The 12,152-nt window shown below is 46.0% G+C and overlaps 1 protein-coding gene across 3 annotated transcripts; it reads right to left on the bottom strand.

Moving 5' to 3' along the window:
• Window positions 1-697: 697 nt before the first annotated feature.
• On the bottom strand, window positions 698-9,128 carry LOC119967859 (zinc finger protein 239-like). 3 transcript variants are annotated; one of them, XM_038800905.1, is made up of 3 exons: window positions 8,992-9,128; window positions 6,380-6,466; window positions 698-4,985 (listed from the first exon to the last, which is right to left on the bottom strand). In XM_038800905.1, the coding sequence occupies exon 3, from the start codon at window positions 4,874-4,876 to the stop codon at window positions 3,932-3,934; it is 945 nt and encodes a 314-aa protein (XP_038656833.1). In that variant the 5' UTR covers window positions 4,877-4,985; window positions 6,380-6,466; window positions 8,992-9,128; the 3' UTR covers window positions 698-3,931. The 3 variants fall into 3 exon arrangements, with proteins under 3 accessions (XP_038656833.1, XP_038656831.1, XP_038656834.1); XM_038800903.1 differs by having other exon boundaries at window positions 8,473-9,126; XM_038800906.1 differs by lacking the exons at window positions 6,380-6,466; window positions 8,992-9,128 and adding an exon at window positions 6,077-6,370.
• Window positions 9,129-12,152: the final 3,024 nt, after the last annotated feature.

Below are 12,152 nucleotides of genomic sequence, written 5' to 3' on the forward strand. Positions count from 1 at the left end.
CCTCAACTCTACTTTCCTACCTTATCCCCATAATCTTTGATCCCTTTACTGATTAAAAGTCTGACTATCTCAGCCTTGAACATACCTAAAGACCGAACCTCGACAGCCCTCCGTGGTAAAGAAAGTTTGGTTCCTCATAGTTATTGCATCAAAGCCTGATTTTTACAACACTCAAAAGATGGGAATGATACACAAGCACCCGTTGTTAAAGTCATCCTGAAAATGCTCCCTGCTGCACTTTCTGTGATAATATTTTGCTGAAGTTGGCAGATTCCCGCACAGGCCGTCAGGCATTTTGCAATTAGATTAATTCATCCCGTTTACCTTTGTCCTTTTCTTTGCTTCTGGTTCGATGAAGGTTCTCGTTTTTTGGGTTCTCAGCTGCATGTCAGCACCTATTTACCTGCCCTATCTCTGTCTGCAATGTCACATTCATAAAGCTACTTTCACGCAATGAGGACAACGCCAAGGTGTTTGGTGCAGGAGGACAGGGTTAATTTGAGCTCATAGTAAATGAGCTGCTAGGTAGCAGTGATCATAACATAGTTTAAAATTCACATTTTTTAATTCGAGATGAGTGCGTCCAAGACTAGTGTTTACCTTTCAATGAAGACAATTAGAAGAGTATGAAGAAAGTACTGGTGAAACTGAAATGGAAAATTAGATTAAGGGGTAGGTCAATAAAAATGCAGTGGCAGATATTTAAGGAGCTATTTTATTACCCCCAAAAAAGATACATTCCAGTGAGAAATGAAAGACTCGAGAAGAATATGATATCAGAGGCTAACCCTAAGAAAGTTAAACATAGCATCAAATTGGAAAAACAAGTATATACTTCTGCAAAGATTAGTCATAAGGGCGGAATTTAAAAAGCATCAATAATGGTTGGAAAAGGAACTTGAAATTAGAGTGGCGAAAATTATAGCGAGATGAAAGAGCAGATGGTAAGATTTCTCAAGTATTCAAAAAGGAATCGAGGAACTAAAATGAGTGTTTGCCCTCCAGAGAGTTTTGTCTGGGGAATTAATAATGGACAATAGGGCAAGTGTTGAATAGATATTGTGCCTGTAAAAAGCACAGCCAACATCCCAGAAATACTTGGAAATCAAGAGTTGAGAGTGAAGAGGACATTTACCATCACCAGGGAAGGATACTGAAAGAAACTGGAACAAAAAAGCTGACAAGCTCCCAGAAGTCCTGATGGACTTCCCCCAAGAGTCTTAAAAGTTTTTTGAAAGGTCCCAATATTGGGGTGGCACGGTGGTTAGCACTGCTGCCTCATGTCGCCGAGGACCCACGTTCGATTCCGGCCTTGCGTCACTGTTCCCCCCGTGTGTGCGTGGGTCTCACCCTCACAACCCAAAGATGTGCAGGGTTACTGGCCACGCTAAATTATTCCTTAATTGGATTTTCTTTTTAAAAACATTGCTATAGGCAGGTAAATAGCAAATGTAACTCCTGTATTCAAGATGGAAGGTAGACAGAAAGTAGGAAAATAAAGGCCAGTTAGCTTAACACATATCATAAGGAAAATGCTCGAATCTATGGGCACGATCAACCGGGCGTGTTGTGTTACCTTCCGAGCACGGTGCGGTTGGTGATTGCCAGAACAGGCCTCTCACGGGCTTTCTGGCAACCTTCACGCCTCACGGGATTGACCCAAGTCCCGCGAGGCGCCAAGAGTCAGGATCGCGCCCACCAGGTGTGTGACCAAACAGGGTGTGCTGAAGCCGGTTTTAAATCAACTTCGGCGAACCCTCCCGGGTTCCACCGGCTTCACCAACTTGGCCGCAGCCGGGCGACGTTCAGCACTTGTCCACACAAATATAGAGCACTGCCTGAATGCCAGGGTGGCACTGCCAAGGGTCCAGGCCCGAGGGACGCCATGCGCATGAAAGGGGGGGGAAGGAGTGGAGGGGATTCAATGGTGGGGCGTGCAAGGCAGGTAAGTAGGGGGCCTCTGGGATGTTGGGGTGACGGATGGGGGTTCCTGGAAGGGGCCTTTAAGTGGGTGTGGGGGGCCTGAAGAGGAGTCCCTCCAGGTGCCCCAGAGCTGAGTGTCCTCACCTTGGGGGGGTGACTGACCATGGGTGGGGACCCACAAGCTCACTTAGAGCTCGGCGCACCCTTTCAAAATGCCAGTCCAATCTCAGAGTTCAGCTCACCAGTGCTAAAAGGAATTCTAAGTGCGGGCTAAACTGTTGAGAAACTCCCCAGAGACCAAACAAGTGACTTAAGTGTCACTGAAAAACGGTGGGGAACTCGCCAGCAAACTCCCTGATAAACTCGCCACAACGAACTTTGAATTCTTTTGGGAGAATAGCACTCTTATGTTTGAGGAGGATGTAGGAGGCCACAAAAATCTTAATGTAATCAGGCAAGAGTCAACATGGTTTTGTAAAAGGAAAATCATGTTTGACCAATTGAAAAAAGTTTTTTGAGAAAGTAACAAGCAATGTTAATAAAATGATGTCACAAATATAGGTAGGAGAGTATGGTTGTGAAGAGGACATAAGGAGTCTGCAAAGAGATATAGATAGGTTAAGTGAGTGGGCAAAAATCTGGCAGATGGAGTATAATGTGCGGAAATGTGAACTTGTTCAATTTGTCCGGAAGAACAACAAAAGTGTATTATTTAAATCGAGAATAATGTGCACAGTTTTGGTCACTTTATTTAAGGATATCATTACATTCAAAGATGTTCATGGAAGTTCAGTCTATTGTTTACTTGTATGAAGGGGGTTGTCGTCGGAAGAAACATTGGACAGGTTGGGCTTGCACCCAGAGGGATGGTTCGGGAAACAGTGGCAAAGCTAGTAAACAGGATGAGAAGAACAATGAGAATTTACCTATGTCGTATTCATATAGGGTGTAATTTGCTATTTCAATAAGAGCTGAGTTGATATAGTGCTGGACAGAAATCTCACTCTCGGGATTCACACATGGACATCTGGGGAAAATGTGCATGGATCAAGGAGGCGAGGAGGGCTTTGGAAGAGATGGTTAGAGATGAGACAGGAGTTTGCAATTGCATTGAAGTCAGGGGTTGGATGTATCGAGGCGGGAGTGACGATGGTACGTTTAAAGAAAAGAGGAGCAGTATCTGAAGTGAGAAAACTGTTAATATCAGTGAAAATGGGGAAGTTCAGTGATCAGAAGTTTAGGGAGAGAAGGATTGGTGATGCAGCGGTTAGCACTGCTGCCTCATAGTTCCAGCGACCCGGGTTCAATTCTGGTCTCGGGTGACTGTCTACTTTCTGAGAATTTGTACTTTCACCCCGCGTCTGTGTGCCATTTCCTCCGGGTGCTCCCGTCTCCTCCTACAGTCCAAAGATGTGGTTCGGTGGATGGCTATGCTAAATTGCCCCTTTAGTGTCCAGAATTGTGCAGGTTAGGTGGGGTTACGGGGTCGGCCAGCAGTGTGCCGAGGTAGGGTGCTCTTTCGGAGAGTGTGTGGAGACTCGTTGGGCTGAATGGCTTACGTCTGCACTGTAGCAATTCAATGATTCTAAGATTTTTTGGGAAGAATTGGATTTGAGGGACAAGATAAGCTCTGAGAAGGCAGGAGGGGAGGAAGGAGAGAAATTAAAGGAAAAAAAACCAGATTCAGGGCAACAGCTTTAGAGAAAGTTTGGTCCAGGCAGCGAGTGGAACGGAGGGAAGCAGCAGAGGCAGCTGATCGAATTGTCTTAGTGCAAGAAGGTCCTGGAGTCCTTCTACTTGTTGTCGGAGATGGGAATGGAGGAGAACAGGGGAGAGGAAGAACCACTTCAAAATGAACGAAGACACTACCAGCATTTGTGTGTTTCACACAAATGTTATCCTGAATTAAAACCTATAACAGGGCTGTTGTTTATTATCAGTAAAAACAGACTGAAGTAAACATGCTTCAGTCCTGGATGGGATTCACAGAAAATAACAATCTCTGTAGTTAACTTGCTGGTGATTCAGCAATGTGACGAACGAGTGAATCTCTCCTCAAACTCAGAACAGGGGAATGGCCTCTTGCTGCGTGAATTCGCTGGTGACTGAGCAGGTGGGCTGACCGAGTGAATCTCTTCCCACACTCGGAGCAGGTGAACGGCCTCTCCCCAGTGTGAACGCGCTGGTGATTCAGCAGTGTGGACGACTGAGTGAATCCCTTCCCACACTCTGTGCAGGTGAATGGCCTCTCCCCAGTGTGAATTCGCTGGTGAACGGAGAGTTGAGATGATCCCCTGAACCCCAACCCACAGGTAAAGCACCTGAACGGTCTCTCATCCGTGTGAATACGTTGATGGGACATCAGTTCCCCGGAACTTTTGTAGCCCTTCCCACAGTCTGGACAATTAAAAGGTCTCTCCCCTGTGTGAACTCTCTCGTGTCTCAACACGTGGGATAACTGAGTGAATCCCTGCCCACACATATAGCAGGTGAACGGCTTCTCCCCGGTGTGAATTCGCTGGTGCACAGTGAGTTGAAATGATCCCCTGAACCCAGTCCCACAGTGAGGGCACCTGAATGGTCTCTCATTAGTGTGCACACGCTGATGGCACATCAGGTCTCCAGAACTTCGATAGCACTTTCCACAGTCGGGGCATTTGTAAGGTCTCTCTCCAGTGTGAACCCGCTGGTGCGTCAGCAGGTTGGATGACTGTGTGAATCCCTTCCCACACTCGGAGCAGATAAATGGTCTCTCCCCAGTGTGAACCCGCCGATGTGTAATCAGCTGGGATGACCGGGTAAATCCCTTCCCACAAACAGAGCAAGTGAATGGCCTCTCCCCGGTGTGAGTGCGTTGATGAGTTTCCAGCTCGCACGGGTAATTGAATCTCTCCTCGCAGTCTCCACATTTCCATGGTTTTTCTGCAGTGTGAGAGGTGCCTTTCCCTTCCATGTTCACCCTGCGATGCTGTTTGGGTCACAATGCATCGGCGATTCCATCAGATCCTGATGTGACGTTAGGTTGGAATTTCCCGACTGCAAATCCGCCCTTTTCTAATGCTCTGTGAAATTGATTTAAAACAGAAGAAAGGGGGTGAGAGAGAACCCACAGAAACACAAAAGACAAGATTGTGAAATTGAGCAGAATGAATCTGGTCATTTGTGGGCCGGCCACTAGGAAAAAGGGTGCCCCAGAAAGATGCTGGATTGGCGGAAAATGTGAACTAGTTCAATAATGTCCTTCAGGGAGGCCAATCTGTCAACCGGTGTGGGGCTTACACAAGACTCTGGTCTCTCTGGGAGACAGAGAAATGAGAGCCCGAGGATTATGCAAAGAGATTTTTTATTTTACAACTCAGCAAGAATCTCCGAAACCACTAACCTCTGCCTCAGAGACCTGGGTAACAGCTACATTTGAACACCATCAAATTCCTCTCTAACTCACACACCGCCCTAAGCTGGCTGACATTCAGTGCTGGATTAACAGAAACTTCCTCCAGTTTTATATTGGGCAGACCAAAGTCATTGTCTTCATTCCCTGCTCTACGTTCTCCAGGCACTGACTCCATCCCTCTCCATGTCAACTGCCTGAGACTGAACCAGACTGTTCACAACCATGTGGACATATTTCACCCCAGGATGATCTTCCAATCACAAATCCGTATCAACTCCAAGACCATGTATCTCCTTGGTTACCTCTAGACTTAAGCATCCTAATGCATTCCCGTTCAGCCTACCATATGCAACATTCCTGTAATCTGTTGTCCCTATGCAGATTCACACACGTTTTGTTTATCCATCGCTGACCTACAAAGGCTATCATTTAAGGAGCAACTACATTTTAATATTCTCAACCTTTATTTTCTTCCTGGATGTGATTATCTTCATCTCTGTAATATTCTCCAGCCACACAATCCTCCGAAAGATGTGTTTGTCGAATTCCGGCCTTTTTTTTTTAAATTTTGAGTAGCGAAATCATTTTTTCTAATTAAGGAGCAATTTAGCATGGCCAATCCATCTACCCTGCACATCTTTGGGTTGTGGGGGCGAAATCCACGCAAACACGGGGAGAATGTGCAAACTCCACACGGACAGTGACCCAGAGCCGGGATCGAACCTATGATCTGCCCTAATTCCGGCCTCTTGAACGTACCTGATATTAATCACTTCACCACTGGTGGTCGTTCTTTCGTTGCCAAGGCTACAAGCTCTGGAATTTCTTCTTTCAACTTCTCCATCTCTCTCTCACTTTTCTCCTTTAAGATCCCACTTAAAACCTCCCTCTTCGACCAAACCTTTGTTCACCAATATCTCCCTGTGTGGTTCGATGTCAAACGTTGCTTTGTCACATTTCTCTGAAATGTCTCGGGACATGAATACAAATTCACACTGTTGACTTGGGCATTACATGACTTTTCTTTCATCATGGCTGGGTAACAATCCTGTATCTCCTTACCTAACAGCATTGTGGGAGCACCATCACCACACGGCCATCAAACATCTTCTCCACAGGAAACTGAGGATTGTCTATATCTGCTGGTAACTGTGGAGAAAGAAACGTTAACATTTTACCAGGTGCAAAATGAATTGCAGGGAATTAAAATGGTGCAAAACATAATGGTCGATAGAAGCTAAGAAGCACTGGAGGCGAAAGAGAAAATGCTGGAAAATCTCAACAGGTCTGGCAGCATCTGGAGGGAGAGAAAAGAGCTAACGTTTCGAGTCCGATGACACTTTGTCAAAGTTTTGTTTCAGATTCCAGCATCCGCAGTAATTTGCTTTTATAGAAGCACCAGAGGAATGGACTGTAGTGCTGGAAAAATAATTGCTCATGGTGAAAGATACTGTGCCGAGGTGAAGCTGGTAAGCCAGCAGCACAGGTCGGGGATGGGGAGCAGTGGAAACCTCACTGAGACACAGTCAGCAGAAGTAACTGCAACAGCTAAAATACATCCACAAGAAGAGACAGAGGATATTAGCAAAGGGGTGATCAGGGAGGGTAGTGTGAAACTGAGCAACGGACGCACATGGATTTAGATCCACAGTGAACGAGTCGCACCAGCCCCAGAACCATGTAACGTCACACAGACATGAGAACACAGCACTGGAAGCTCGAAAGTGTAGGTAAATGATCAAAAATGCTGATCTTTGAAACAATTTTGGTTAACATTAAAATCTCCCACTGGAGGCTGCAGCTGGAGATACCAGAAGCACTGGAGTCAGAGAAAAATCCCCCAGTTGAGGAAATACCTGGGGAGACGGGGGTGATGTCAGTGTGTGATGATGTCAGACACACAACATCTGGGTCTGTGAAAAGCAGTCATCACCGTACATTATGGAGGATGTTCATGTCCTGGAGAGGTTACAGAGGAGATTTACCAGAATAGTTCCAGGGATGAGGGATGATAGGTATGTTAGGTTGGAGGCACTCTGGTTCTTCCCCTTGAAGCAAAGGAGGCCAAGGGGAGATTTGATAGACATGTACACGTTTTTGAGAGACACAGATAAGAAAAATCTTCACATTTACTTTGCACAACAGACACATTTAAAAAAAAATTTAGAGTACCCAATTAATTTTGTTTTCCAATTAAGGGACAATTTAGCATGGCCAATCCATCTACCCTGCACATCTTTGGGTTGTGGGGGTGAAACCCACGCAGACACGGGGTGAATGTGAAAACTCCAAAAGGACAGTGACCCAGAGCCGGGATTCGAACCCGGGTCCTCAGCGCCGGAGGCACAATGCTAACGTGACACGTGCCATTCTACGGACACAGATTTAACATTTTATGGAAAGATATGGTGGGGTAGAATGTGAGGAAGAACCACAAAATTCTTACAGTGCAGAAGGAGGTCATTTGGCCCATCAAGCCTGCGCCGATTCTCTGAAAGAGCCCCCCTAGTCCGCTCCCCCACCCTACCCCCTAGAACATAGAACATAGAACAGTACAGCACAGAACAGGCCCTTCGGCCCTCGATGTTGTGCCGAGCAATGATCACCCTACTCAAACCCACGTATCCACCCTATACCCGTAACCCAACAACCCCCCCTTAACCTTACTTTTTAGGACACTACGGGCAATTTAGCATGGCCAATCCACCTAACCCGCACATCTTTCGACTGTGGGAGGAAACCGGAGCACCCGGAGGAAACCCACGCACACACGGGGAGGACATGCAGACTCCGCACAGACAGTGACCCAGCCGGGAATCGAACCTGGGACCCTGGAGCTGTGAAGCATTTATGCTAACCACCATGCTACCGTGCTGCCCAAACACCATAACTCCACTTAGCTTGCACATCGTTGGACACTAGGGGTAATTTTATCATGGCCAATCCATCTAACCTGCACATCTGTGGAGTGTTGGAGGACACCGGAGCACCCGGTGGAAACCCACGCAGACACAGGGCAAACGTGTAAACTCCACACAGTCACCCAAGGCTGCAATCAATCTGGGGTCCCTGGCGCTGTGAAGAAGCAATGCTAACCGTGCCACCTTTTTTTGTCATACAGTACAGAACATTTTGACACAGTAAGTGAAAACAACCTGAATCTCATTGTTTGCACTCAAAGAGGCTGATAACATCCAGGTCCTGATGAATCAAGTGACGCTGTCAGTTCCTGATGTGATGTTTGGTTTTGAGTTTCCTGTTGGCAAATTCTCCCCTTCTGATATCTTGCAAGAGGAATTTCCAAATGTCATCACTGTCAATTTAGGGTAACATTTGAGAAGAGCCAAAGATGTCTGTCGCTTTGGATTTGTTAATGTAAATCCTTCTCGTTCTGACTCCCTGTGAAAGGAGTTTCCAAAATCTGACACTGTCAATCCAGGATAAACAATGTTCTCTCCTCCTGACTGAGCCGCGCATGCGCCCTGATACACAACGCTCTTTCCACACGGGTGCGCATGCGCCCGCTGTCTTTTGTCCCTCCAAAGATGGCTGCCGTTCCTCGGTCCTCTCAGCGGCCGGAGCCCCCAGTGGTCACCGTGCTCGTGCAAACGGCACCAGCAGCTTCTAATCCTGGGGTCTAAAATTCACACAACCTGTTTACCAAGCCTCCTCACCCGCCGTCCTTGATCCATCGCTTCCTCCGCTCCGCCATTCCCTTTACCCATGATGGATCCGCGAAAACAGCGTCCGTCCACCAACATTACTCACTCCGCGCATGCTCGAAACACTGCTCGATATTGCGCCTGCGCACTGTGGTGTTCACCGGGGACATTCGTTAACGCAGAGGACGCTGGGTAAAATACCCGCCATTGACTATGTAAACTAGTAGATCCTGGTTTGTTTCGTTGTTATGGAGTAGATACAGGGGCTAGAGGTTTCAATAATAAAGTTAAGGAACAAATTAGACTGAAATCCAACTGTATGGATCTTCTATTCAATTGGGTTGGCACAGTGTATAGCACTGCTGTCTCACAGCTCCAGTGATCCAGGTTCAAATCTATCCTTGCATGACTATATGGAGTTTGCATGCTCTGCCCATATTTGTATGTGTTTCCTGAGGGTGCTCCAATTTCATAATTTGAATAACTGCGAGGTTAGTCACTTTGGAAGCAGAAACAGGAAGGCAGATTACTTACTACCTGAATGGTAATAAATTGGGTGAGGGAGTGTGCAGCGGAACCTGGGTGTCTTTGTGCACCATTCGCTGAAGGGAAACATGCAGATGTAGCAGGCGGTAAAGAAGGTTAATGGTATGTTGGCCTTCATTGCGAGAGGTTTTGAGTATAGAAGCAGGGATGTGTTGCTGCAATTGTACAGGGCCTTGGTGAGGCCACACTTGGAGTATTGTGTGCAGTTTTGGTCTCCTCTGAAGAAGGATGTTCTTGCTCTCGAGGGAGTGCAGTGAAGGTTTACCAGACTGATTCCAGGGATGGCGGACTATCACATGAGGAGAGATTGACTAGGTTGGAATTGTTCTGGCTGGAGTTCAGAAGAATGAGGGGGAATCTCATAGAGACTTATAAAATTCTGACAGGACTAGACAGGGTAAATTTACCAATGATGGGTTTGTCCAGAACCAGGGGCCACAGCCTGAGGATTCAGGGTAAACCATTTCGGACAGAGATAAGGAGACATTTCTTCACGCAAAGAGTGGTGAGCCTGTGAAATTCATTACCATAGGAAGTAGCTGATGCTAAAACATTGAATATATTCAAGAGGCGGCTGGATATGGCACTTGGGGAGAATGGGATCAAAGGCTATGGGGAGAAAGGATTAGGTTATTGAGTTGGATGATCAGCCATGATCGTGATGAATGGTGGAGCAGGCTCAAAGGGCCAAAAGGCCTCCTCCTGGTCCTATCTTCTATGTATCTATGTATATAACACAATCTAAAGATGTGCAAGTTAGGTGGATTGGACATGCTAAATTTCCCCTTAGTGTCTAAAATGTTAGGTGGGGTTACGGGGATAGGGTGGAGGTGTGGGCTTAAGTTCGGTGCTCTTTCCAAGGGCCAGTTCAGACTTGATGGACGAATGGCTTCCTTCTGCACTGTAAATTCTATGAACACAGCCAGACAGGTAGAAAGAATGGTCAAAAAGCCTAATGAAATGTTAACATTTATTTCGAGATAACCAGAAAATGAGGGAGTAGAATTCATTCTTCAGTGAGCAGCGTGGTGGTGCAGTGGTTAGCCCCGCTGCCTCATGGCACCGAGGACCCCCACAACCCAAAGATGTGCAGGGTAGGTGGATTGGCCACGCTAAATTGTCCCCTAATTGGAAAGAAAATAGATGTTTTAAAAAGTCAAGCATTAGATATACAAAGTCCTTATTAGAGCACACCTTATGAAAGATATAGTAACCTTGGAGGGAGCATAGTATCGGTTTACTATAATGATACTTGGCCTCCAAGGATTAATTTATAAGGAAAGAGTAGACAAACCAGCATTCTATTCTCTGCAATTTAGAAGTTTGGAGGTAATTTGATAAAGGTTTTTAAGATGTTCACCAGAGCAGATAAACTAGTTTAGGAGAAACTATTGGTTGGGGTGTCCCAGACGAGAAGGCAGAGTCTAAAAATCAGAGCATGACCTTTCAGGGTAAACTTAGGAAACAATTCCAAACACAGAATTGTAACATTGTGAACAGTTCCGCAAACAGAAATTGATGCCAGATCAACTGTAAATTTTAAATATGAGACTGGTCGTTTATTTTGAGCCAAAGGATGTGGGACAAAGATATATATATGGCACAATTTTCAGATAAATCAGAATCCTATTGTCAGACAGAACAAGCTGGAGGGACTAACTGGCCGACTCCTGTTGCTATATGACCAAAAGAGCACCATTTGCTGCCATATTTACACTGCAGTCTTATTCAATATGATCATGGCTGATCTCTGCCGGCCTCAACTCCTTTTCTGTGCCATTTCCATATAGCTCTCTATACCTCGATCTATCAAATATTTATTCACTTAAACTTTAAATAGTTCCAACGATCCCGCCTCCACCACCTTCCGGGGCAGAGAATTCCAGAGATTCACCACCTTCTGTGTGAAGAAATTTCTTTGCACCTCAGATTTAAATGACCAGCTCCTTATCCTGTAGCTATGTCTCCTTGTTCGAGACTCTAGTGAAAATATCTCATCATCTACCCTGTCAAGCCCCCTCAGTATTTTATATGTTTGAATAGAATTTACAGTGGAGAAGGAGGCCATTCGGCCCATCCAGTCTGCACTGGCCCTTGGAAAGAGCACCCTACTTAAATTCACACCTCCACCCTATCCCCGTAATCTAGTGACCCCACCCAATCTTTTTTGGACACTCAGGGCAATTTATCATGGCCAATCCACCTAACCTGCACATCTTTGGGCTCTGAGAGGAAACCGGAGCACCCGCAGGAAACCCACACAGACACGGACTCTGCTCAGTCAGTGAACCAAGCCGGGAATTGGATCTGGGACCCAGGAGCGGTGAAGCAACTGTGCTAACCGCTTTGCTACAATGCTGCCCACTTAGATCACTCCTTTCTCTTCTAAAGTCCAATGAAAACAGACCCAGACTCTTCAGTCTCTCTTGATATGACAGCCCTCTCATCTCAGGAATTAGCCAGGTGGATCTCTTTTGGACTGCCTCGAATGTTACGATATCCTTTTTTAGGTCAGCAGACCAAAACTGTGCGCATTTTCTGAAGTGAGTCTCACAAACTCTCTGTACAATTACAACAAAACTTTGCTACTTTTAAACTCCCATCCCTTTGCAATAAAGGCCAAAATG

The sequence above is a fragment of the Scyliorhinus canicula genome, chromosome 6 (genome assembly GCF_902713615.1).
Source record: "Scyliorhinus canicula chromosome 6, sScyCan1.1, whole genome shotgun sequence".
Taxonomy (NCBI): domain Eukaryota; kingdom Metazoa; phylum Chordata; class Chondrichthyes; order Carcharhiniformes; family Scyliorhinidae; genus Scyliorhinus; species Scyliorhinus canicula.

Coding starts and splice junctions, on each gene's coding strand:
- LOC119967859 (XM_038800905.1), bottom strand. CDS start 4,876: ATGGAAGGGAAAGGCACCTCTCACACTGCAGAAAAACCATGGAAATGT.